At 42.0% G+C, this 25240-nt stretch overlaps 1 protein-coding gene across 3 annotated transcripts in view; it reads left to right on the top strand.

The window, feature by feature from the left end:
- Nucleotides 1-25240, top strand: part of shroom4 (shroom family member 4) — a 72640-nt gene that overhangs the window by 44095 nt on the left and 3305 nt on the right. For 2 of the 3 annotated variants that reach the window (XM_031304313.2, XM_031304314.2), the window contains 8 exons: nucleotides 4382-4585; nucleotides 9822-12717; nucleotides 16300-16361; nucleotides 17814-18674; nucleotides 19293-19964; nucleotides 21908-22037; nucleotides 23015-23116; nucleotides 24090-24260. In XM_031304313.2, coding sequence (XP_031160173.1) covers nucleotides 4382-4585; nucleotides 9822-12717; nucleotides 16300-16361; nucleotides 17814-18674; nucleotides 19293-19964; nucleotides 21908-22037; nucleotides 23015-23116; nucleotides 24090-24260 — 5098 coding nt within the window. Of the gene's footprint in view, nucleotides 1-4381; nucleotides 4586-5288; nucleotides 5460-9821; nucleotides 12718-16299; nucleotides 16362-17813; nucleotides 18675-19292; nucleotides 19965-21907; nucleotides 22038-23014; nucleotides 23117-24089; nucleotides 24261-25240 lie in introns of those variants that run through there. The other variant, XM_031304315.2, reaches the window with a different exon arrangement.

Genomic DNA, 25240 nt, shown 5'->3' with positions numbered 1-25240 from the left:
TTGACCTTTGCGGTATCAGTCAGCTGTTGCAGTTTCTGACCATTAAGTGGGACATTCCAGCAGATCCTTTCATAGAGGCTCATTCAGAGCTGCAAGACGGAGAATTCATAATTTCTCGGCCTTTGACTGCTGTCGAGTCTCACCAGCCATTTAAGATGAACAGATACAACTCTGAGAATGTATTTATAAATTGAAGCTTGCCTTGGCTTGCAGACCTGATTGGATTTCCTGGTCGGTTGTGGTCGCAGCGACACCACAACAGCGTTCAATTCACTCATTCTCTCGGTTTCCACGCCAAGGACACACTGTTACCTCTCGTTTGCCAGCAAATTCTTTGAAAAAATACGATTCATGTGATTTCTATTTATGTTCCTGGCTGAGACAGGTAGCCAACTGGGTTATAGTGACAGAAACCGGAAAAGGGGGAGTTCTTTGTATTATGTTATTAACAACTTGTACAGTTGATGCTGACCTTGGTACCTCAAAGGGACAGTAGTACTTTGGTGTACTTTCCTGTGTCCTATAAATGAAAGGGCAACAGAATTTATGGAGACTCTATAACCTAGCTGTCATTGAATGAAGCCCGGACAAAGGCCTTGGAAACCTTTTTGTAACACTTTATTCCCCAAGAAAGGGTTTTGGCAGCACATTTTCTTACTTAAGGCCTCAAGATAACTAAAACTGTACCTACCAGATACAGAACTGCATGCTTTTTGGGGTGGATGCTTGACGGCACTTGAGGTTGAACCCAAGCAGTCCAATGGAGGAACAGTCTCCGGTGCATCTTGGCCACTTCTTCCAAGACAACATCCTTGCTATTAAGCAGCTCATCCCCCAAACCTTACAAAGACTTTCAAATGTCTAAAACAAAGTACACACATTTGTAGGTCAAAAGCATCTACATTCAAACTAAATAAAGTTTGGCTGAAAGGTGAACATTTGCTGTGTCACTGTAGGCTACATGAGTTTTCATTACTACTTTGTGTTTATGTTAATACGTATACATATGTATCACAGTGTATCTTATTTGTTGCTTATATGTTTTTATATTTGAATGACTCAAAACCTTTATATCTTTGGGTTTTGGATGGATTGACAAACCTGCACTTGATTCAACAGCATTGCAATGACTACATACTGTATTTGTAACATGCTGTTGTAGTCATTCAAGCATTGCTTGCATAAAAGTATGTTTTTTAGACTTCTAGAAATCATGCCTACTGGGATGAATGCATGCATGACGCCAGCCTTTTCTTCTTGCAGAGGTACTAAAAATAAATAAAAAAACTCTACACATGACTCTGATAAAACAAGTGTTAGGGGACCACTACAATGGACAGAATAGTCCCCCCCTCAAGCAAGGCTCTGAGCATTTTGGAAAAATAGCGATTGGTTACGTGGTTTTGGAAGAACTTTCCCCTTCTCCCCTGCATGGCTACAAAAAAAGCACAGTAGCTATATGGCATTCTTTGCACATTTGTCAGCATTTTTTGTTGTTGTATACATCATACATTCTCCGTCTAACTTTGGCGTCACATTGTTTGTTTTGATTTTCACGGTCATCAATCTCTGAAAACTAAACTTGGAGAAAAGAGGTTGGATAATGGTATTTTGTCTGGTCGAGTTTGGACAGTTCCCACACTTATTCACACACACACACACACACACACACACACACATACATACAGGCTATCGCATATATACAGAAACACACACAGGCGCTACATAAACTTTCTCAGGGGATAATTTAAGGACATTGTCAGCGGAGTCGAACAATCAGTGGGCTCAGATAGAAATCCCTCTTAAGGAGCGAGAACCAGGAAACAAGAGTGTTTATTTTGGAAATGGTTCCCGTGCTCCTGCTTTATCATAAACAATAATACTCAGAAATGGTCCTTTTTTTTCCCTTGCGGTGCCAGGATCCGCATTCTTCTCCCAAAATTGTACCTCCAAATGTTTCTCAGAAATGCCAAGAATAGTCACATTTTACATTTAGTACTTTGAGAATCTTAACCAGAAACACTTTGAGGGAACTCTGTCGGTGGGAATCAAACCTCGTCATTAAACTTTGCCATTCTGACCATCCATCTGTTGTATCGGTTGTTTTCGCCGTTTTTTTCGAGTCAATTAAGACTATTCCAACTTGTAAATTCAGTCTGGTCAAGTCTCAAGTCAATGTTTGAGACTAGTCAAGTGTCAAATCAAACTAGACAAGTCCAAGAAAAGGTCTCACATCAGTCAAGACAAGTTCAAGTCAAGTAGAGACGAGTTTTGTTTGGATTCAAGTCAATCAAGAGAAGTCCAAGTCAGGTTTGACAAAATTCAAGTCAAAGTCCTCGTTAAATCTCAATTCAATCAAGACGACCAAGCCAATTACAAGTCCGGTTTGAGCCTTGTTAAGTTTAATGCCAGTCAAGAGAAGTTGAAGTCTAGTGCAAGTCTAGACATGTCTCGACAAGTCATTTGAGACGAGCTCAAGTCAAGTCACTCAAGTCTTGTTCAATGTCAAGTGACACAAGTCCAAGTCTGGTTTGATATTCATAAGTGGATTACATAAGTCAAGTGTCAAAATCGCATGAGACAACCCTAACTCAAGTTCCAACTGACAAAGTCTGAGTCCATTTCAAATATTAAATTTCAACTTTCAAGTCTCAGGTCAGTTGAGCAAAATCCAAGTCAAGTCAGAGACGTGTTAAGTACCAAGTCAACTGAAACAAGTTTGAGTCATGCCAAGCCTAGTCAACAGCGTTCCTTTTTTTTCATGCTCTATACGTTATTTTTTTTTTCAGCAGCAGTTTTCCCCAACTGTGTATTAATCTGAAACGCATAATGGTCCATTCAGACTCTGAGAATGGGACATTTATACCTGACTGTGCTTTCTCTCTTTCTATCCTTGTTTTCAGTTCTTTTTTTTCTGTTTCTCTTTCTGTCTCACACTTATGCACACACACACACTGTCTGCAGGGGGTTGAATTGAGTCTGGCTCGCATATGAGATCGGAAGTCTGTATAAGGGAATTAGTGAATATCATGGGATACACTGGAATGTCTGGCTTTGGATCAAACTCGAGAACTTACTGTACATATTAGATGAGTTTTTTAATGGCAGCCCAATGGAAGGGCAAACAACTTTAGAGAAAGCTCTTTCCGCAGAATTTGGGTTGGCAAAGTACCCCTGCTGTGTAGGTCTATGTTTTATGTGAGCCCTGGTCTTCAGAGACACTTACAGCTGTGGTTGCAAATAAGGACGTCATCTTAGCCATGTTTCTGGATAAAACCATCGTATTTAGACAAATAGAAACTAGATGTTCGAATTGTGGTCAAAATGATCCAGTAGTCAAACAAGAGGAGGTTGCAAAATGGAAAAAGTGACGTCCTGTATGAAAAGGAAATTACATTCAGGGGAAAATGATGACAACCTTCATTTAACTATGTTGCACATTTATATTAGACAGGAAGGGTTCATGCAGGAAACACCACAGCAGCGTCTTTATATTTGGGCAAAATCTCAATTAGTCAAGTAAATTGGATGTGGACTGTAAATCTCAATACAAATGCTCTGGTAGAATACAATCCATGATAATATTTAGTTTAATGATGACTTCCAAACAGAAATGCTGGTTGTAAATGCAAAAAGATGCAACAAATAATCTCTAAATGTGTCTTCAACTACATTTGAAGGCAGAAAATGAACCCCTACATATGTCAGAAATATGTCTAGTGTCTTTAATATTCTGTCCACCTGAATTACTATATAGATGAGGGTAGAGAATATTTTACACTTTTCAGTAATTAAGCTCCATCAACCACAACTACAGCCTCCAAAATTACTATCAAATACCAAAAAATCTATTGTGCGTAGTTTCTGTCGCCCCATGAGGAATTGTAAGTAATGACAACAAAACACATCCACATGATACAAGTCTTCCGTGACCACGCGCACACACACCCCCCCCTCCCCCCTCCCTCCACACAGTTGCTAGTAGCCAAGGAGGACACGGAGGATAAAAAAATAGGTGGACTACTGGAATGATGGACTCTTCAGAAGAGGTCATTATCTTCACTTGAGTTTCTGCGCACAAAAGTCACCGGACGACACAATCTTCTGAACATACCGGTTGTCATACTGAGAAATACAGAGAGAGTTGTGTGGAGCTGATAGTCTTAATTAGCTTCGTAGAAACTCATTTAGCAATGGCTTGAATGTAACGGACGTTCATTAATATCAAAAAGTTACGCACTAAAACTTTAAAAAATCTCTCTCTTTTTGGTCATTATTGTCTATGTGATGCATTATAATGGGGCATGTAAACTCCTTTTCGCCGTGATGGTTTGTTGCTGCCGTAGATCCTCACCCGAGTTTCTCCCTCTCATCTCCGCAGGCGCAGCGTTCCTTCCATCAGGCCTCACTCCTGGCACCTGGCAAAGCTATCGGAGCAGCCCCTCCCTCCCCCTCCTCCATCTCCTCCTCCTCCAACCTGCCTGCCCCCTGTCGACTCCCCTCCTCTCCCCCCTCCTCCCCCTCTGTCTGCCATGCAGCTCCACCCCGGCCCATACACACTACCCTGGCACACAACTGACAACAGGTGAGAAGTGGATTGTCATACTAGGCTTTATGTAATGGAGGTGTTACGTTGTGTTATGAATAATTAAATCAGTTTCCTTGTAAAGTGGAAGAAGCTTTAGTTCCATCTTGGGACAAGAAAGATCTATCCATCTAATAAAAAAGTGTTATTAACATCTTCAAATGTCACAGCACAATGCTGAAAACATTTGATTGACAGCACTGAAAGTGATAGAATAAAAACATTATTTATTCTGTTTCAATCTCTTTTAGTTTTAGTGTTTTTTAGTCACAGAAATGCCCCTACAAACATCGTCAAGCTTTTCACTGATCTGTTTCTACATTTGAAAATGTTATAACACTTTTACGATTATATCCTAATGAATCTTCCAAAACTCTACAACTTTATTTAAGTGCAAGGAAATAGTTCATAACACTTCACAAGAGCATTTGACAGTAAATAACACTATATTGTTACAAAAACAAACCTGATGATTGTTATAAAGTTGTCATGGCTGACATCTCTAAAGCAAACTTTGCATTAAAAGAGACATTTTTTTTTTATTGAATGACAATAAATAAAAACTCAACTTTAATTCCTGTTAAGTCAGTTTTCTCTCAGCTTTCATTTGACGCTTCATACAGGTATGTGCAAAATGTTCCCAGCAATTGTGATTGTTTATGCGCTCCTAAAAATATTCTCTTTTTCTGGCCAACTTCCTTAATCCAAGCTTTTAAAGTTGTTTCAGTTTAACAAAAACAAATTGGCTGATGCTCAGATTTAACCCCACAGCGAGTGTGTCGTGCTGTAGGTTTGAATCATACGCATTGAGCCGATGACTCTATAGACATTGGCTGCAAGTCATTGCCGGGGATTTTTGGTCGCCAGGAAACGGGTGACATCACTGTGTTCTAATGTCAACACTGCCCACGCAGGAAGCCCATTGGTCTAATTTGGGCTTCTATTTAAACATTCCAAAGTGATAACCAATCGGACCTGTTCTTTGTTTGTCTGTCTTTGGGGGCCAGGTAGATGTTTTTTGTTTAGTTGCAAAATCTTTCTGCAATTTATCATTTGTAGGCCTTTCCAACGCCCATCTAAAAGTGTAGAAGGTCTTATCTATGTTTGAATAAGGTGAAGTAAGGTGGCTTTGACAAAAGCCATCATGCTGAAATGCATTGATCTTGACTTTTAGTAATACAAGTTGTTGAAAATGAGTCTGCAAAGTTGTCACTGTGGGAAAATAGTGAAATAGTGTGAGGTCTTCAAATTGCTTCTTTAACCAACTAACAGTCCAAAGGAAGACCCAAGTTATTAATTAATTAAATAAAAAGAAGGCATGTAAGTACAGTAGTCTTTGTATTACAGTATGATCTCACACAGCTAAACTGTAATCCTTTAATGGAAAGAGGAAGTTACCGCAGTCGGTATATTGACTCACATTAAAAATAGTCTTTGTTAGTCAATTTCATGGTACAGTACGTCAGAGCCTTGTACTGTTCTCCTTGTGATAAGAATCAGTGATATAATGTACCACTATTAGATGTAATAGTCCCATGCGGATTAGATAGCTGTGTGTGTGTGTGTGTGTGTGTGTGTGTGTGTGTGTGTGTGTGGGTGTGTGTGTGTGTGTGTGTGTGTGTGTGTGTGTTCTTGTTTAGCTATATTCGTGGGGTCCAAAAACCGGGAATAGAGTATACTTGTGGGGTCCGGACAGCTTTGTGGGGCCAAAATGCTGGACCCCACAACTTTAAAGGGCTGTTTGAGGGTTAAGACTTGGTTTTAGGATTAGGGTTAGAATTAGGTTATGGTTAGGGTTATGGTAAGGGTATAGGTTAGGCATTTAATTGTGATGGTTAAAGTTAGGGTAAGGGGCTAGGGAATGCATTATGTCAATGGCGGGTCCCCACAAAGATAGTGAAACGTGTGTGTGTGTGTGTGTGTGTGTGTGTGTGTGTGTGTGTGTGTGTGTGTGTGTGTGTGTGTGTGTGTGTGTGTGTGTGTGTGTGTGTGTGTGTGTGTGTGTGTGTGTGTGTGTGTGTGTGTGTGTGTGTGTGTGTGTGTGTGTGAGGAGGCAGCTCCCGGCATAACTCTGGACAATGGCATGTGACTCCCAGAACATGTGGACAAAGAGAGGAAGACATTCAATAAACTGTGTTTGTGTGAAAGAGAGGGACATTCTGTACAGTCTGCATCTGTGTGTGTTTTTATGGAAGTACTAAAACAAAATATGTGAGTGTTTTGAGGGGGGGAAAAAACACACCAGTTTTCTGCTTATCTTTTGAGCTTTTAGCCGATAAAATATGTCTAAGTGTGTGTCTGTATTAATTGTCTGAACACACACACACACACACCCCATCATGTACAGTATTTGTGTATGTGTGCTGGTTTATCTGTCAACCCTCACACTCACATGTTCCACATTGCCATCTGATTGGCCAGGAGTGACTGTCATTTCCTATCCAGCTCCCGTCTCATTTCCTCTTGTCCTCTCTCTGTCACCCAGGTCAAATCTATACAGCCGCCTCTCCTTTCTCATTCATTGCTCACTTCCTTTAGAGACACTTTTCTCATGCAGATAACTTCTTTTCCCACAGTGTATCCTTCCGACTGGAATCTTTTGTATAATATGTTAAAGGGCCATTTCAGTGTTGCGACTTTTTGCTCTTAAATTACAAATCATATGTACTTTAGCATTTACAAATGCATGCTGTACAGTTTAAGAATTTTTTATGTTTTTTTTTTTTTTTTTTATATATACCTTTCCAGGGAGACGTTATTTTCCAATAATTTTTTTACGATATGAAAATCAAGTAAAAGACTCTTTAAACTTGCTGAAGCAGTAGTGTATTTGTACCCGGTCACCTTCAAGTTCCCATTACAGTACAGTACACATAGTAGGCTACACATGGCAGCTTTATTTTCTACCTACAGGTTTTCTGTGTTCATTAATCTTCCGTAATTTCATTAAACAAAGTTGTACGTAGGAATATTTAGCATGTGTTTTAAAGATAGATTTTGACACAGGACCCCTCTACAAGACCAGGTAACTAGATTAGCTAATGATGTAGGACTAGCTTTAGGTGGTAATTTACTTTATAGATTACATTTCCACAAAGAATTCTTTGCAATTAATCCCATTACCAAAACTAACTGCCATGCAGTGAACTTCGGACTTTTGGTCACCTGCTTTTCCTGGTTGGTAATCAAGCCTTGACAGTGAACATCCATTCTGTATTGATGTCTGTCGGTGTTACATTAAAGGTGTGTGTTTGTGCAGTTTAAGTGCAGATAGAGAAAAGTCTCCACTGTAATAATGTAATATTTACAACAAACACTTGATTAGACTTGATGTTCACAGAAATAGATTCAACAGCTCAGAAACGTTCAAGAGTCTGCTTATTGATTCTCATATTGTGCAGAAATTCATGATTATTTACAATTATTTTCTTAAACACAGACAAATCACTTGCAAAATAGTGATATGAAACATACATGATTTGTAATAAATGGGCTAAAACATGCAAAACCCCTTGTATGCTCCAAAAATAAATTTCATGGATTTTATTTACATAGTGCAGAACGGTGAGTGAATAAAAAGATAAATGACCTACACAAATTCTGCAGACCACCAAAATATCTGACTACATGAGCAAATAATCATATTTTGATAGGATTAAGTTGTGGTAGAATACTTTATAAGAGAAACAAAACCCATTGGTTTTCAGATCTTTGCATGGATTGTAAACCGTAATACCACAGAAACAGCCCAAGGCTAGTCTGCTGGTTGTTTCCCCATACTGGTTTGAGATCAAAGCCCTTTAGAAATGTCTCTCTTCTGTAACCTCTCCTCAGTCTCCCTGGCAACTTTCCCTATTGTTTGAATAAGAGAGCAAAGCAATACAAAGGGTGAGTGACCACTCTCTCTTTATAAGAAAAAGAAATACCACAATAAAACGAACATTACAGTTTCGTTGCAGCCTTTACGGATTGGATTTCAACCAAGCACAAAAAACACTGTGTGCCCCTACCTTCTGGAGCTAGTATCGATACCCCTATTCCCTAAGATCTTCTTATGCTGAAAATAACTCCCTGTCACTTTGTCTTATGTGGTTTTATTTTCCAAAATGTTGAGATTGTTGGGAAATTCCTTTTTTACTTTCATCTTTTTGTTACTACATTCTTTTGCCTGTTATTATTATTATACAGTTAGAAGTAGAAGGAAACCGAAAGAGGAGAGTAATGTGTAACAGAGTTCACAGGTCAGATTCAAACCATTGGCATTGTGCTTGCATGGTGTGCAGTTGTGGAAGCGGTATTCCTCCTCTGCTTCTATTGAGGATTGAATCAAGGGTCTAAGGATAACGCTCAATGGTGTTTTAAGCCCCCAACGTCTCCTTCCAGGCAGCGCTGTGACCGTTGGCTTCAAGGCACCTAACCATAACCATAACCATTGCCTAATCCTAGTGCCTTCCAGGCAGCGTTGGGGGCTTAAAACACTGATAAACAAGGATAACAGGTGTTTGTAAACAGATTGTAGAGCCCTCTGGATCAAAGTTATGATTTTGGGCTGTATAAACGAAATATTGGTTAGTACTGACTTAAGCATGAACGGTCTGTTCTTTAAACATTGTCATGTAATCAATGCAAAGCCTAACTGACCTAACCAGTAAACGGAAACAAATTTGTTCTCATTTTAGTCAATCAAATTTGAATAAGTAGGTTTCAAAAAGTGGTTTTCATTTTGGATTGAATCCACATTTGATGTAAGGGAGATGGGACAGAAAGAATCAACAAGAGGAAGAAAGGGATGAAAGAGGAAGAGTGGATTCAAGGGGATGACTTAGAGCTTTTGACTCCGGGCAGTAAGAGTTAATGAGAAGGAAATCCCTCTCCGCCTTAAGAGGCTTCCTCCGAGGGTCTTTGAAAAACACATGGGGCAGCCGTGGATCTTCAGCTTAGGAATGATAGAAAACAGATTCCCCAGATGTACAGATCAAAAGTTGTATTCCAGAACAATATACTGTATAGGTCCCGGGGGGGAAATCAAAAATTGCCACTTAAAAAAATTAAAGATGACTTGTTGTATGTGGTTTTTAAAAATAGTTTCCATTTGTCGATTAATAGACTCTAAAATGTCAGAGAAAATAACAAATACAAGTGCCCAGAGAACAATGTGTGGTCAGTTTGCTTCTTTTGTCTGAAGATCGGCTAACAATTAACACGAGTTGATCTTCTTGTCTCCTTGTCTTTGCAGTGACTTATCCTTGCAGTGGGGTCAGCTGTCCAGACCTTACTCCTCCACAGACCGAAGCAGTTCCCTGGGCTCCATGGAGAGCTTGGACACACCGACACCGACCACACAGCAGTACTCTGACTCCCAGAATTCCCCCGTTGACCCCACCCTTTTCAACAACAACAGAGACTCTGCCTACAGCTCATTCTCCGCCAGCTCGAACACATCCGACTACGCCACAGTGCCACTGAGGCGCGGTGACGCCTGCTCCATGGACAACCTCCTCCAGAGCCTGGGGCCGGCTTGTCGAGGCTACCCTGGTGGTGATACCTCAACCCTGCGGAGTTCATATGGCGAGGCCCCGGATGAGATGCAGCTTATTGTACTCAAGTCCAGGTCGCTGACCAGGCCAAGACCAACGCCTGTTGAGGTAAAAGAAAGGCCTTCCTCCTGCTGTTATGAGGAGGAGCGGAGGGGAGGAGACTTTGAGATCGTGAGAAATGAAGAAAGAGGAGCTGAGAGAAAGATGAACCCTCCTCAGCCTCCAACCAGGAAGGACAGTTTTAGGGCAACTCGGAGTCGCCCTAATGCCGCCAACAAACGCTGCGTCTCCGCTCCAATTGAAATTTCCAGTGTTTCGTTCTATCATGACGAAAACAGGTCTTCTTTGAATGTTGAATCAGGAATTCATAATGGCTTCGCTGCACCAGAAGAAGGTGACAAAACTGGGAATTTCAAAGAGGATACCTTAGACTCGCACTATATCCAAAGACGGACTGAAGACATTAGACATATCAGATGTGATACGAGTGCAAATAAAGACTGCAGTTCAGAGACCACTTCAGATCACCTCTCTGATCCAGCGACGGCCTCCCTAGTCCCCATCACCTCCTCTAGTCCTTGCTCCTTACCTGCGGAGTCCTCCACGGAGGTTCAAGAGGAGTCTCATGTAACTCACTCGCAGAACAAGCACTCCTCTACGGGGCTTCACCGGCACAGCGCCCCAGATAAGCTCCTCGCTACACAACTTCAGTTATTGCAGTTTAACAGTGATGGCTCTTCATTGGAGCCTCACAATCCGTCAAACACTTCTGATCCCTCCATGTCCTCCTGTAGCAGCCAGTGGTCCCATTCATCACTCCAGCCAACGAGGGAAGACCAAGAAGCTTCTCACAACCACCTCCACGCGCCATCAAACAAATGGGGAGGCAGCCGTTGCTCGACCCCAGGGTCTGTGTTCTTGGACGGGGATGAGGATGATGGAGATACAATTGATAGGCTGAAAGGAATGGGTGTAAATGGAGGGTCCCTTCCGCCAATGGAGCATCACCACCCTTGGGGACGCTCTGTAAGCGTACCAGGGGACCCGGCAGGATCGTCAACCCAGGGAAGGTTGAGCTCTGACCAGATAATAGAGAGAGATTTTGAGCCTGTTAGTGCTGCTGCCAGTATGGACACCTTACTGGAGGAGCAGAGTGCAGTGGATAGAGGAGGAAGTGGGGGTAAAAGTGAGGAGGGTGTGGCAGGAGAGACCGACATGAAGAGGACAAACGCGTCCAGGAACCATCGTCGGAACCGTCGTCGTAGCGAACGATTTGCTACCAACCTCCGCAATGAGATCCAGAGGAAAAAGGCCCAGCTTCAGAGGAGCCGTGGCCCAGGAGGGTTGCTCTGTAGTGGGGAAACTGTCCAGGAGGAAGAGGGTCCAGACCTCAATGAGGAGGGGGCAGACCCAGACCTGCTTGCCCAGGAGAGGAGTGCCAAAGATAACTCGCACGTTAGTCCCCAAGATGCCGGCACCGCAGCACCAGTCGAGAGAGCAACCATCTCTAGTGAATCAAGCCATGATGTCTTGCAGACTCAGTCAACAACCTATACTCAAAACAACAACCTATCCAGGTCTGTCCAGATTCTGGACCCAGGAGTGCCTAATTTTGGTGTCAGTGTCCGAGTTGTGGAGGAACCAGCCCCTGCTGGCAAAGCCCGGCGCTGGCGTTGGACCCCAGAGCATAAACTCCAACCCGAACCAGAACGCCGGTGTGGAGTGTTGGGTGAGAAGGTGTTGGGAGTCACAGGGTCCCGGCATGGGGTTTGTGTCTTCACCTCCTCATCCAAGTCCTCATACAGTCGCTCCTCTTCCTGTTCACGGATGGATGAGTCAGATATCCTTCCGTTTGCAGATAGAATGAAGTTTTTTGAGGAGACGAGCAAGGGTATGTCTGGGCCAAATGCTTCGAATCTGTCGAGTCGCAGGCAGAAGAAACCTTCCCACCATCTGGAGCTCCAGGGAGGAGAGCTCGGTCAGCACTCAACCCAAAGAAGATACTCCTACCAGGGAGGACTTCAGCAGGAAAGCGCCCTGCTTCCAAACACTGTGGAAGCCAGGAGTCTGTCTGTGAGTACCAGCAGGGAGAGGCAAAAAGAGAAGGAGAGGGAACAAGTGAGAGAGAGGGAGGAGAGGGCAAGGGAACGCGAGAGGGAAGAGAGGCTGAGAGAAAGGGAGAGGCAGCAGGAGAGGGAATTAGAAATGGAGAGGTCAAGGCTGAGGGAGATTCAGCGGGAGAGGGAACGAGAGGAGAGGGTGAGACAGTGGGAAAGGGAAAGAGAGAGGGAGCTTGAGTTGGAGAGAGAAAAAGAGATGGAGAGGACCAGAGAGAAAGAGCTCGAGAGAGAAAGAGAGAAGGAAAGGGAAGAAGATGCTCAGCTCACCTCACGTCAGGAGTTATATGGCATCAAAGAAAGAAATCCTGACTTCCAACACAACTTCCAGCCAAAGACTCAGGCGTTCTCCAATAGCCAAACCCAGAATCAAGTCCCGCGATCTGCTTTTTATCCTGTCAATACCCCTTCCCAGCCCATGGAGAACCAGCAACCTCTTCACCAGGGATACACAGCGAGGAGCTACACACCTACAGAGGTAAGAGTGCTGCTCTCACTCAAAAATGCATGAAAACATATTCATGAACCCACACGAAAATATTGCACCTTTTGTTTTTTACCTTTCATGAAAGACACACTGCCTTTTTATGGGTCATTAAGGACTCAGGGGTTGCCAGGTTAGCTCTCAGTAGAGTCTGGATCTGGATTATAAACTTGACTCTGTCAGATTTATAGACAAAAAGAGACAGAGAGTGAAATGTGGGCTGGAAGAGTGGATGATAGTGATCAGGACTGAGTTAAAGTATCGGTCAGTTGCTATTTGGGCCAAGCATTCTATGGGGGTACCTACATGTACTTACTCAGAGACTCTGCTAGATTATTTATTGTGTATTAATGTCACTGTGTGTCAGTAGCATAATTATTGTAATTATTCTAATAATTGTGTATAGGGGTTGGTATGCTTCAACTGAAGTGCTTGTCAGTTGGTCAAACAGCATCTTAAATGCAATCCCCTGCACCTTTCTAACCTCATAATTAGGGGGGGCCGCATCCAACAATCTTTATAACTTTCCGATGTTTCTGGGACATTGTGGTTTTGGTCTGCACTTTGACCCCCCGCTTTATCTTATGTTTAACTTTTACTAGCACTCATTTTAGGTAAAAAAAAAAAGCTTAATTTTCAAACTGTTAAACACTGGCCTAGATGGGCTACAACCAAAACAACATTACTGATAAAGAAAGTCCTATACTAAAGCAACATTCATAAGACCTGAAAACATTTTTTAAGGCATCAATCTGTGTGGAGATACTAGGATGTTAGCGGTTCTAATTGCATCCATTTACAAGTATGTTTATGAGCCAAACAGATTTCCAGCAACAGGCTTGCTAAGCTAAAAAACAGCCTGTGTCCCAAGAGCACTGAAACCAAGTAACGCCTTTCAGAGTCAAAGATAAACTTTGCAGCTTGCTGAAATCAGACTGTGGTTTTGGACTAAACTGAAATGACCACTGGAGACTGAAAACGATCTTGGTTTTTTAAAACCAGCCCAAGAAAGGGGATCAAGTGGCCACTCTTGGATGTTGGCGCTATAAGTGGCCACTCTCTCCAAGTCCTTTCGTGGTTGAACGGTTGGTTTGAAGTCAAATCTCGCATCCTGCGTGCAGTCAAAGTCTGAAATCTCATTGAAAATTCAAATAGCTTGTGGAACTTAGGGAGATTGGGCAACAGCGGCCGACACTTGTGTCAGCGATAATAGCAGCGTTGGGTTACATCTTTTACCACAATTTGATTGGAATCTCTTGGCGGGGGGTGCAGCCCCTCGTCTGAATGTTTGACCCTCCTGTGAACCTATTAATAACCTTATTGCTTGACACTGAGCAACGCCAAACTGGCATTTGTTTTGGACTAAATGTATTTTCAGTTCAGCAGTTCTGTTTTGTTGTTTTCGAATGGTTGGTGGTTTGATGCCACAGCGATAATCCCTAGTTCTTTTTTATGTCTGCCGCTGACGACGTCCAATATTTTTAATGGTAACAGATGTGCTGGATGGGCTACAAGGCTGTAATAAGACAATGTACAGACACAAAGGAAAACATATACATATCAGGGCCTACATGTTTGTCCACTATAACATTCAAACAGTTCCCATTTTAAATTAAATGAGGAATTCAGGTTCATTTATTACGTTGTTTGCTTTCATGCTCCATTATGTGTTTGTTTTGGACAGAGGAAGGACACAGAATGTGAAAGTATAGTAATGTAACTTGCTGCTATTATTATCATTGTTAGTATGATTATTATTATTCATGGTGTGTCACTCAATGGGCTCTCGTTTCTTTTTTTTGGAAAGGTTAGGAAATAGTTGAATTGCTGTTGGCAAAATTAGACTATTAGATTTATTTATTTTTCTCATTATATGAACATTAAATCCCCACTTTGATGCAATTTTCTCAAAGCACATTCATTTTATAAAGGTCAGTGCTGAAAGCGTAGTGTGCATAATGCTGATTAAACTATAAATGAAGCATATTAACAATTTATAAATTGAATTCACAGTGTATGTTTTGTTAGTTACACAATTATTCTCAGATGTTGGTTTTCAATATCTTGAACCAGGACAAGAAACGCTGGATTAAACTTGATTGATATACTGTATTAACTACATGAAAATTAATTTTATATGAATTGAAAAAGGTCTTAGATCAGCACTACTTCAGTATTATTAATTATGTATGTTGCATGGTGATGACTTTTCTTATGAATGTCTACTTAAAGGAATATAGACAAGAGGTTCAGCAAAAAAAATTGTAGATGTTTTAATTCCAGCTATTCACCAGTAGAGGCCAAAAGAAGCTATGAATTACCTAATGTCCCTTTAAATCCTGAGAGACAATACATTTAAGTGCAGAGGGGCCATTCAGGTACTTGTGGTGTGGAGTTTTTATCACAACGTTATCAGTTTTATGGATTTTATGCTCCGTTGACCGCAAGTAACGGCCAAATATGTTAAATTCACGTCGCGCCATTCCAACAAAAATACCATCTGAATGTTCAGATTTGCATCGCAGACAGTATGAAAATACCTCTGCACAAGAATGTGTGTGTGTGTGTGTGTGTGTGTGTCTACTGCCCTATCTGTCCCCTAATGAGAGTGCAATGAGTTTGTTCAGCATTCCACTGGTGGGGTAATAAACCAGGTTAAATGCATTGTGCAGACGTATCCTGTAGCCATAATGAGCATTATTTCTTGGATCAACAAGAGACAGTTTTCTCAGTCTTTCTCAGTCCCTTACTTAAAGGATTGCTGTTTGTTTGTTTATTTATCTATCAAGGTAAACTGGTTTCAGTGTGAAGTTTTAGTAAATCAGTGTGTGTTTTATAAGAATAAGAACAGCAGTAATGTTACTAAAGCATTTTTTTTTTAACAAATTACAAAATTAAGCGTGAAAGGTCATTCTTGACTTTGGAAATAATAGTTTGAGAATCTAACGAACTCAACGACAACTGAGCAAACTATCTGCAGATAAGCCCTCTAGATACGGTTGACAGGGAAAAACAAACAAACGCATAGCTCAGAATTAAATAATTATAAAGTGTAATTGAGTTCAATTCAATTTAAATAGAATTTATATAAATTAAATGTAGGGATGCAACAACAGCGCTGAGAAAGATAAAGTTGAAACAATACATTGATTAATTGACTTGTTTATTGACAGAAAAGTCGTTTTTAAGCAAAAATGCCAAAATTCACTAGTCGCAGACTCTCAAATATAAATATTTTGCTGTATGTCTTGCACATAGTTAGAAAATGCAAACTTCATATATTTAACTATTAATTGACATTTTATAGACTATATTATAAATCAAGAACATAATTGGTAGCCGTAGAAGGAGACACAGAATATAAAACAGAGAAGCTAAAATAAAGTGCGAGCGTGCCAGGCAGGTTTTTGCCATCAGAAAAATCACCACCTCAAATAACCTTATCACCATTCAAGTAAATGACAGGGTGGAGTAAACACACCCACTTCCCTTCAGCAGGGACCTGTGCTGAGCAACAGATTGAAGCCTTCCTTCATTCCTTCGGTGTTATTAACCGGCTTTAAATGTCTTCCACAGACGTATCCCGCCCGGCAACAGGAAACGACCAAGCTCAACAGGAAGTACAGCCTGACCGAGAGGTGAGCCACTTCCTGTAGCAACCACACAGTCCAAACACAGACACATTCATATGAACAAAGTATCTTATATATTTCTTTCTGACATGGCTGGCACACACTTGCTCCATCTCTGATTGTCTCTAAGTGAGTCTCCGGAGACATTAGGTGGGGTCGGCCCATTGTGCACTGACGCGGCGGAAATCCCACTCAGTCATGCCTGGCTGTGATTTGACTATAATGAGCTCTTAAGTTTGCAGAGCAATCATCCATGCTTAAAATGTGCCCATAATGATATGTGGTTGGATGGTGATTCCTGCATGTTAGGATGTAAAGGGGGAATTTAGGACATGCATGGCTTGTAAAGAAAAGCCTCTACTCATATTTGACCTGAGACAGAAACATTCAGAAAGTCTGGAATGCAAAAAGGAAACATTTACTGTAATTAACCACTTTCTCCGGCTGTTTTTGTTTCGTAACATGTGGAAATTTCTCTGCAAAAATCTCACATCCTCCAAGGCCCTAAAACCTAGATTTTTGCTATGTTTTTCAGCCAAATTTAGAGCAGTTTTAATTATTTTTCATGATAATGGGTGTTTTTTTTCCCCCCTCTGTTCTTCTCTCTAGTTTGAAGTCACATTTTTCATGGCACCATTTAAAATTTAGCAACATAAGAAACTGTTGACAGTTGTGAGATTGATTGCAAATGTTGCCAAATAAACTCAATCTAATGTGATCAAACCAATCCTACACAGTCCCAATAAAACAGATTAGCCGAGAAGGCAAACAAACGTATTTCCTTTAATGTTGAATTATCTCTTTAGGTATTCATCACTAAATAAGAAAGTTTAACACTCAAAACTCATAAAAAACTGCTTTATAAGGTCTGTGGTCTTACTCTCGGGAAAAAAACAAGATGAAGAATGAACTGTTCCTTTAATGTGCTAGAGAAACAGTTTTGGGGCACTTTCACGCCTTCTTTAATGTGCCCCTTTTACTAGAGATGTTCCGATACCGATACTACCTAAAACGCTGGTATCGGTATCGGGAAGTACTGTAGTTTATGCACCGATCCGATACCACGTAATAAAGCCCTAAAGAAAATCTATGTTAAAGTAGTTTATTTATGTTCTTTTTCCGTTATAATTGACTGTCAAACTGGAGAATAAAAGAAAGTTCTGTGGCATTCACTGTTCATGTTTCACAGAGTTTAACCTGAGCCAGACTGACATCAAAGATAGAAATAATATCACATCCATACAGGGATAGTAGTATACAGTTGTTAAAACATAATAAAATATATAACACACTGGTATCGGATCGGTACTCTGTATCGGGCGATACGCAAGTTCAGGTATCCGACTCAAAACATGGTATCGGGCCATCTCTACCTTTTACTCTGTATTTGTTTGTTGACAAAGAAATATAATTTTTTTTTTTTTTTTATCCTCTGTCACTCTAATGTCCACATCACAGGGACTACTCGAGCTGCAGACGGGAGTCCAGGCCTCCAGAGAGCATTGATCAGTATCATCAGCACCATCAGGGTCGATGGGGCCACAGACTGGCTGACGGCGGCAACGATGATCGCAACGGGTACGCGTTCGCTCCCCCGCCGGCTCCTCTCTCACTCCGAGGACGCGCCATGTCCGAAAACGACCTCCGCTTCGACAGCAGCCACCGCTGGTCGCCGTCGATTTCGGCGACGACCAGCCAGACCCTGAGCGAGGTGGAGGAATGGGCAGGCGCCATCAGGGGAGGAGAAGCTGCCAACACCGCCCGGCCAAACAGGAAGAAGACGCCACCTCCACCGAGACCGCCGCCCCCAAAGTGGGAGCAGTTTCACCGCAGGCGCGCGTCTCACCACACCCTGTTCTCCTCCTCCTCTTCTTCCCCTCACTCCATCCCTCCCTCCTTTGACACTGCAGAGGGACGCTGTTCGACTAACTCCTCTTCACGCGTCCCTCCACTCGACACGTCCAGACAGAGGTCCTACAGTCTTCCTCCAGAGAGGCAGGAAGTGTCGGAGGGCTGCCCGCGATGCAGCTGCAGCCAGACCCAGGAACACAGATACCCTCACACCTCGTCCAATCAGAATCGACCACAAATGCAGGAACACCCCTTCTCCCACGCTCCATCCAATCAGAATCAGGTTCCGTTTCAGGATCGGTCCTTTGCTGTTACTCCGCCAAGTCCCATGTTCTCCAGGAGGGCCTTCAGACCAGTGGCTCCGCCCCAGAAAGAGAGGGACGTGAGGGGCACGTATGGACAGCAGGAGAGGGTGGAGGTTTTATCAACTTTTCCTCCACCTCTGCCTACAGAGAACAGCACGAGCAGGTGAGCTCGGTAGAAAATTCCAAGATTTATTTTTTGATTGGAAATTTTTTTATTGGTCTTAAACATTAGTACAGGTTACCAGTGACGAATAAGAAGCATGAAAATATTCCTCACACAACTAAACAAACATAGGGCAACTCATGCATCAGTGCACGCATACACAATATACGCCCACATAGACAAATTCCAAGATTTATAGTTATATCGCAATATAATGGGAATGCACATGGTTCAGGTTTTATTACTACACTCTTCTGAAGGGATTAAAGTGTGTTAATCCTGGTTTGTTAGCCATGCTGGAGACCTGAAAGTTTAAATAAAAAATAATCTCAATAACAGTGGACCTCAAAAAATCCTAAACATCTGTGAAATTTTTTTTTTGAAATGTACTCGTCACCCTTCTGGTTAGTATTGTTTAGTAAGCTGAATAGCTTTGTTTTTCTGTTGCACCTGTTACCACCATTTCTTGACTTGACCAAGTGACCAAAAATGTAATGTTTCCATGTTTTCTAGGTACCCAAAATATGAATTATTTATAAATATATACATCTGAAACTCACTAAAAATGTCCAATCGTTTTTATATTTGTGTCAATAAAGTGTATCCGTGTCTTTGCAGTTTATCTGAGATGATCGTCAACTCTGACCAGGGCAGAGTAACAGTGAAACCTCACCAACAGCAGTCCAACGTGAGACCAGGAGCTGAGTGGGAGCGAGCCCCATCTCCCAGAGTTCATAGCGACTCAACACATCCACCTGTCCTAGAAAATGGAGGCGTTGGCAGGGTTCTACCTCCTGAGTCCTACTTCTCCGTAGACTACGAGCAGCAGCAGCAGCAGCTTCGTATGAGCAGAGGCTTTCAGAGCATCGAGCCCCAGAAGATCCCCGAACCAAGAACAGAATCCGAGACGACCCTCAGCCCGAGTCCTGCGCACAGCCTGGATGCAGACCTGGACATCCCCATGGAAACGGACATCGATGACTTCCAGGAGGATGACGGACTTCCAGCGGTGGACGAGCCGATCACCAGCGAGCTCCCTTGCTTCGCGCTGCCAGTTACGGTCCTGGAAACGGACATCGACACCTTAGCGGACTCTACCGAGGCCTCGCCGTCGGGCAGGACAAGGGCGGAGAGCGGCTCCGTGGAGGAGGAGCTGGAGGCCGGGGAGAGCAGCAGAGAGCGGCTGAGCCTGGAGGAGCTCTTCCCTCACAGCAGTGAGGGAGAGTCAGGCAGGGAGAGCTGGAGAGGGGCCTACCAAAACACAGAGCACAACACCGACAGCTTGGATAGGTAACGAGAGAGAGGCTTAAGCCTGAGTGCTGCAATGTGTGTGTGTGTGTGTGTGTGTGTGTGTGTGTGTGTGTGTGTGTTAATTACACAGACCATTTGATTTGTACAAGACCTAACTGTTCTTGTCACTAAGCTTACTCCCTGTTTCCCATAACCTTTCCAGAGCACCTTACTGCATGCGGCCAGGTTTCTTTTTTTTTTTTGCTCTCCCCGTTACATTTACAAATGGTGTGTTTTTGCAAACACAGGTGCCAGATGGGTAATTGTTGCCACGTTTAACAGAAAGTCCTAGAGAGTTTAGATGATGGAAAAAGTATAGGAAAGGGAATTTAATTTACAACATCACAATTTGGTGAACCATATCAAAAATGTGGTTTTATTTTATCTACAAAGGTCTGGGCGATATGTTTGAGATTAATATCACATATTATATATTAGTAAGAACACATTAGTAAGAATGTTTTCCAATATGAATATACAGTATGTATGGCAAATGAATGAATAATCACATTCAAAGCTAGAAAGATTATTACTGTACAGGACTTCCTCAATGGTGTTTTAAGCCTCCAATGTCTCCTTCCAGGCAGCGCTGCGACCGTTGACTTCAAGGCACCTAACCATAACCATAACCATAACCATAACCATTGTCTAATTGACTTCAAGGCAGCGCTGCGACCGTTGACTTCAAGGCACCTAACCCTAACCTTAACTCTAACCCTAACCATAACCATTGCCAAATCCTAGTGCCTTCCAGGCAGCGCTGCCTGCAAGGAGACGTTGGGGGCTTAAAACACCGATGAACACAGGACTTACAGTTGAAGTTGCGGCACTTAAAGGCTTTTAATTAAATTCCAGTTGATGAGTGGTGTGGGGAAACCCTCCCTTTGACGAATAATAGAACAAACTCGATGAGCCTCAGTTGTCCCTGCTTGAACATGTGTATATTACAACACAAATTTGATCAGAGAAGCTTTTGGCACAGCGCGTGCGCATGGACAGAGATATCCCAAAAACTGAAATTAACAATACAATTACTCGGCCTTATACTGTGCATCCCACGTCATACAGAATCCAGCATCATCACGCCACCTTAGAGGAAGCAAAACAATGTTGTTTATAAAGGCTTTAACCCTTGGTCCAGGCTCTTTACCATTTCACTCTGGACATCTCCAAGGTCTTCATCTAATCTTAACCTTGAGACACTCGGAGCCTCCTCACATAAAATATGCCGACTGTGAAGGACTGAGGCATTTCAAGATACCAAACCAAGACAAGGCAGAAACCAAACATACATTTCTTCATACTTTTTCTTCTGTTAAATCATTTTTCTACCACAATGAGTTATTGATAGTGGAAGTGAAAAAACTCTTTCAATGTGGAAAAACAAACATTTTTAAATCTTATGAGGTTACAATGAACTCTGTGTAAAAAGTAATGTCATGAAGGAATATTTAAATATATATACACAATACATAAAAAAAGCCCAGATACAAAAAACAAAGAACATACTTTAAATTAAGTTTGGATTATGTTCATATGAAGACAACAGTACATTTAAATACAAACCTTTGATTAGGTTTACATTCTCTTCTATTCCCTTATGTCCTTGGTATCAGGTGGATTTGAATTATTTCATATTCTTTGTAGTTTTATAGTTTTACAAATAATTTTGTTTCTCTGCCATTAGCAACCATTAGCTTGTCCTTTCATTTCTGGTGTAATCTGCACAGTAAACTCCTACAGTTTCAAGTTGTATTTGCTTGTGTGGACTTGAAATGTTTTCCATATGCCACTTTGTTTTTCTTTTGCCTCACTTTGCCCACATAATTGATTGCACTTCTTATTCATGTACTTTTTCTAATCACTGTATTTTACGACTGTGCGTCTGTTCTATCGCTTCGCCTCTGTGTTTTATCTCTGTGTAAGTAAAATGACCTCCCCAGGCGCTCCGGTGCAAGCTCCAGCTGTTCGTCCTATTACAGCACGTCGACAGCCAAGGCGCAGCTGCTGTCGCAGATGAAGGAATTCACTGATAACAGAGAAAGGGACGAGGACGACGAGCTGACCTACAAGGTAACCCGTGCAGCTACCGTCTCGCTACCAGAACTGCTAGTGTTGTACAATCAGTATTTTTTAATATTTTCCAGCCAAAGTTAACATAATGATAGTCTCACTTTGCCAGACCTTCCTCCACAGTGCTGCGGAGGAGGGTCTGGCTAGTCCACACAGCATTCTGGGATGGGAGAAAAACGTGCTCTGGTTTATTGGCATTTCTTTAAAGCTATAGTGCGTAGTTTCTGTCTCCCCCGTGAGGAATTCTAAGTAATGACAACAATTATGTTGGTGCATCCACATGAAACAAGCCTGCACCCCTCCTCCACCCCTCCTCCACACAGTTACTAGTAGCCACGGAGGACACGGAGGATTAAAAAAACATGATGGACTCTTCAGAAGAGGTAATAATCTTCACTCGAGTTTCTGCGCGCGAAAGTCACCGGATGACACAATGTTCTGAACATAGTCATACTGAGAAATAGGCTACAGAGAGAGTTGTGTGGAGCTGATAGTCATAATTAACTTTGTATCAACTCATTTGGCAATGGCTTGAATGTAACCGACGTTCATTAATATCAAAAAGTTACGCACTAAAGCTTTAAACCAATCACAATTGTCTTGGGCGGTGCTAAGGTCCCTCTGCAAAATAGCCTCAGGAAGGAACTTGTTTTGGTGGAACATGTGAACGTTCAAAAGTTGTTTTAGTCGTGCAACAGAAAACTCAGATTGGACAGATAGTCTAGCTAGCTGTCTGGATTTACCCTGCAGAGATCTGAGGAGCAGTTAACCATAGTCCTCATAAATCCACTGGAGTTTAGAATTCCAACACAATTAATGAGTGAAATCCGGCGGAATTTCCGGCGGCACCGGAACAATCCTGGAAGTGGAACGTTGTGTATACAGACTAACACGATGATAACGCGAAGCTGTCAGACACGTGTGGCCTGTTGTTTTCACTTTGAGGTGTTTAAACAAATTCTCCGTCCGTCGTGCAGAAACAGCTGATGGAGAGCCTCCGCAAAAAGCTGGGAGTGCTGAGAGAAGCTCAGAGGGGACTGCAGGAGGACATCAGAGCCAACGCACAGCTGGGAGAGGAGGTGGGGAGAAAAGTTCATCCTCTTATTCTTCCAGTCGTCTCTCTTCTGGCTTTTACTTGTGACATTGTACCTCCCAAAACTGGATGTGGTGAAAGTGAAGGAGGAACTTTAATGCACTCACTTAGGGATTCCACTAACATCTCGTATTACTAAGAATAGGTTTAACTTTATTTGAGTACTTCATTAGGCGTACCTAATCAGTGTTTTATTATAGATAAACCAGTTGATCATTTTTTCAATTCATCGTTTAATCTATGTAATGTCAGGAATCAGGGGAAAGAATGCCCATCTGGAGTCCGGTGAGTCCAAGGTGGGGTTTTTAAATAGCTTATTTGTCCAATCAACAGTCCAAATCCCCAAAATATTCAATTTACAATGATATAAAAGAGACAACAGCAAATCTTCACATTTTAGAAACTGAAATAGGTGAATGTTTGACATGTTTGCTTGATAAATAACTTAAATGATTATGTATTATTTATTATTTGACTTATTACTAGTGGTCATTCTTCTTTTCACCCCATTTTCTCATTGGCGTGCCCTTGATGTATTTCCTCTTTCACTCTTGCAGTTTTGCATACTCGCTGTTGACTAAATGTTAATTTATAAGGCTGCAACTAACAATTATTTTCATGATCTATTAATCCAATTTCTTAATGAGGCTAAGAATATCTAAAAATAAAAAGTAGAGGAGTCATATTTTCTCAAAGCCCTACTTGACATATTCAAATTGCTACTTTTGTCCAACCAACAGTAAAAAGTACCTAAATATGTATCATAGAAGACTGAGACAACCAGCACATATTCACATTTTAGAAGCTCATATCTGTGAACTTTTCGCATTTTTTCTGAAAAAGTGACTTCAACGAACATTCTTGCTGATAAATCTTTTGTCAGTGAATCTCTTCAGCTGTGAGCCTCCCTTATTTTTTTTCTCTCGTTATTCTGTGTGTCTCTCTGTCTGCGTCCCCAGGTGGAGAGCATGGTGGTGGCGGTGTGTAAGCCCAACGAGGTGGACAAGTTCCGCATGTTCATCGGCGACCTGGACAAGGTGGTGAGCCTGCTGCTGTCGCTGTCCGGCCGGCTGCTGAGAGTGGAGACAACGCTGGAGACACTGGACCCCGAGACGGAGCACCACGAGAGGGTGAGGAAAGGAGGAGGAAGGGCAGTGGGGGGTGGCCAGGTGTACGTGTAATTTTCTGAAGTTAAACACAGCTTTTAAATGCCCCCAAAATGGGTCTTTTAACAGTTTAATTGATAGTATACTCAAACTAAACTTCAGCATCATATTCAGAGCCTGTGGGGCAGCATGACATCTTTAACGTGCTACATAAGTAACACAGCTGAGATTCACAAGTGAGCTTAAGATGCAAAAATGTGTCTGTTTTGTAACAACTTTGTACATTTGGTCCTATTTTTGGAAAGAAAATTGTGCTAAATTGTATCTTTAAGGGAAGGGCTATGTATTGATGGAAAGGATGGGAAAAAAATGTGTGCACAAATGACATGTGAGTCCACTGAGAGACACTCCCATTGACAAGTGAATAGGCTCGTTCGGGATGAACTGCGCCTCGCCTGTAAAGTGGACGAGAGCCGGGGGCGGTGACAAAAATCCGCGGTCAAGTCGGACAGTTTCCAGCCGCTTCCAGCAGCCTTCAGGCTGAACAGGAAGTCATAGAAACACTCACATCCTGTTAGGTCCGATTCCGATTTATTAAAATGTTATCAGACCCATATATCAGCTTGTACACAGTCTCCAGTTGTTTTTATGAAGACAGAGTAGCTGTTAAAATGCTCTACATGCGATCTGTTGCTGATGTTAATAAACAACAGACTGTAGATGATCCGTAATCTGAACAGATTTAGTCTCTGTGACTTCTGAACACAACTATCAGCCACACAACATGTGTTCCGTACAGAATAAGCCTTTAAATCAGACAAATAGCAGTTAAAATCCCTCCAATTCAAAAACTATAAAAAGTTGATATAAAACGTCTTCATGTTGAGTCGATTCTGAACCAGTCAGCTGTTAGATCAGCTGAGGGCCAGGCTTTTCCCAGCATGCCCTGGGTCCGCCTGGGTCTTGCAGTCAGTGGAGAGCAACTGCGCAACTGAATAAGAGCT

This window comes from Sander lucioperca, chromosome 17, assembly GCF_008315115.2.
Source record: "Sander lucioperca isolate FBNREF2018 chromosome 17, SLUC_FBN_1.2, whole genome shotgun sequence".
Classification (NCBI taxonomy): Eukaryota; Metazoa; Chordata; class Actinopteri; order Perciformes; family Percidae; genus Sander; species Sander lucioperca.
The sequence above is the reverse complement of the archived record's forward strand: the minus strand, read 5'-3'. Positions and strand labels throughout refer to the sequence as shown.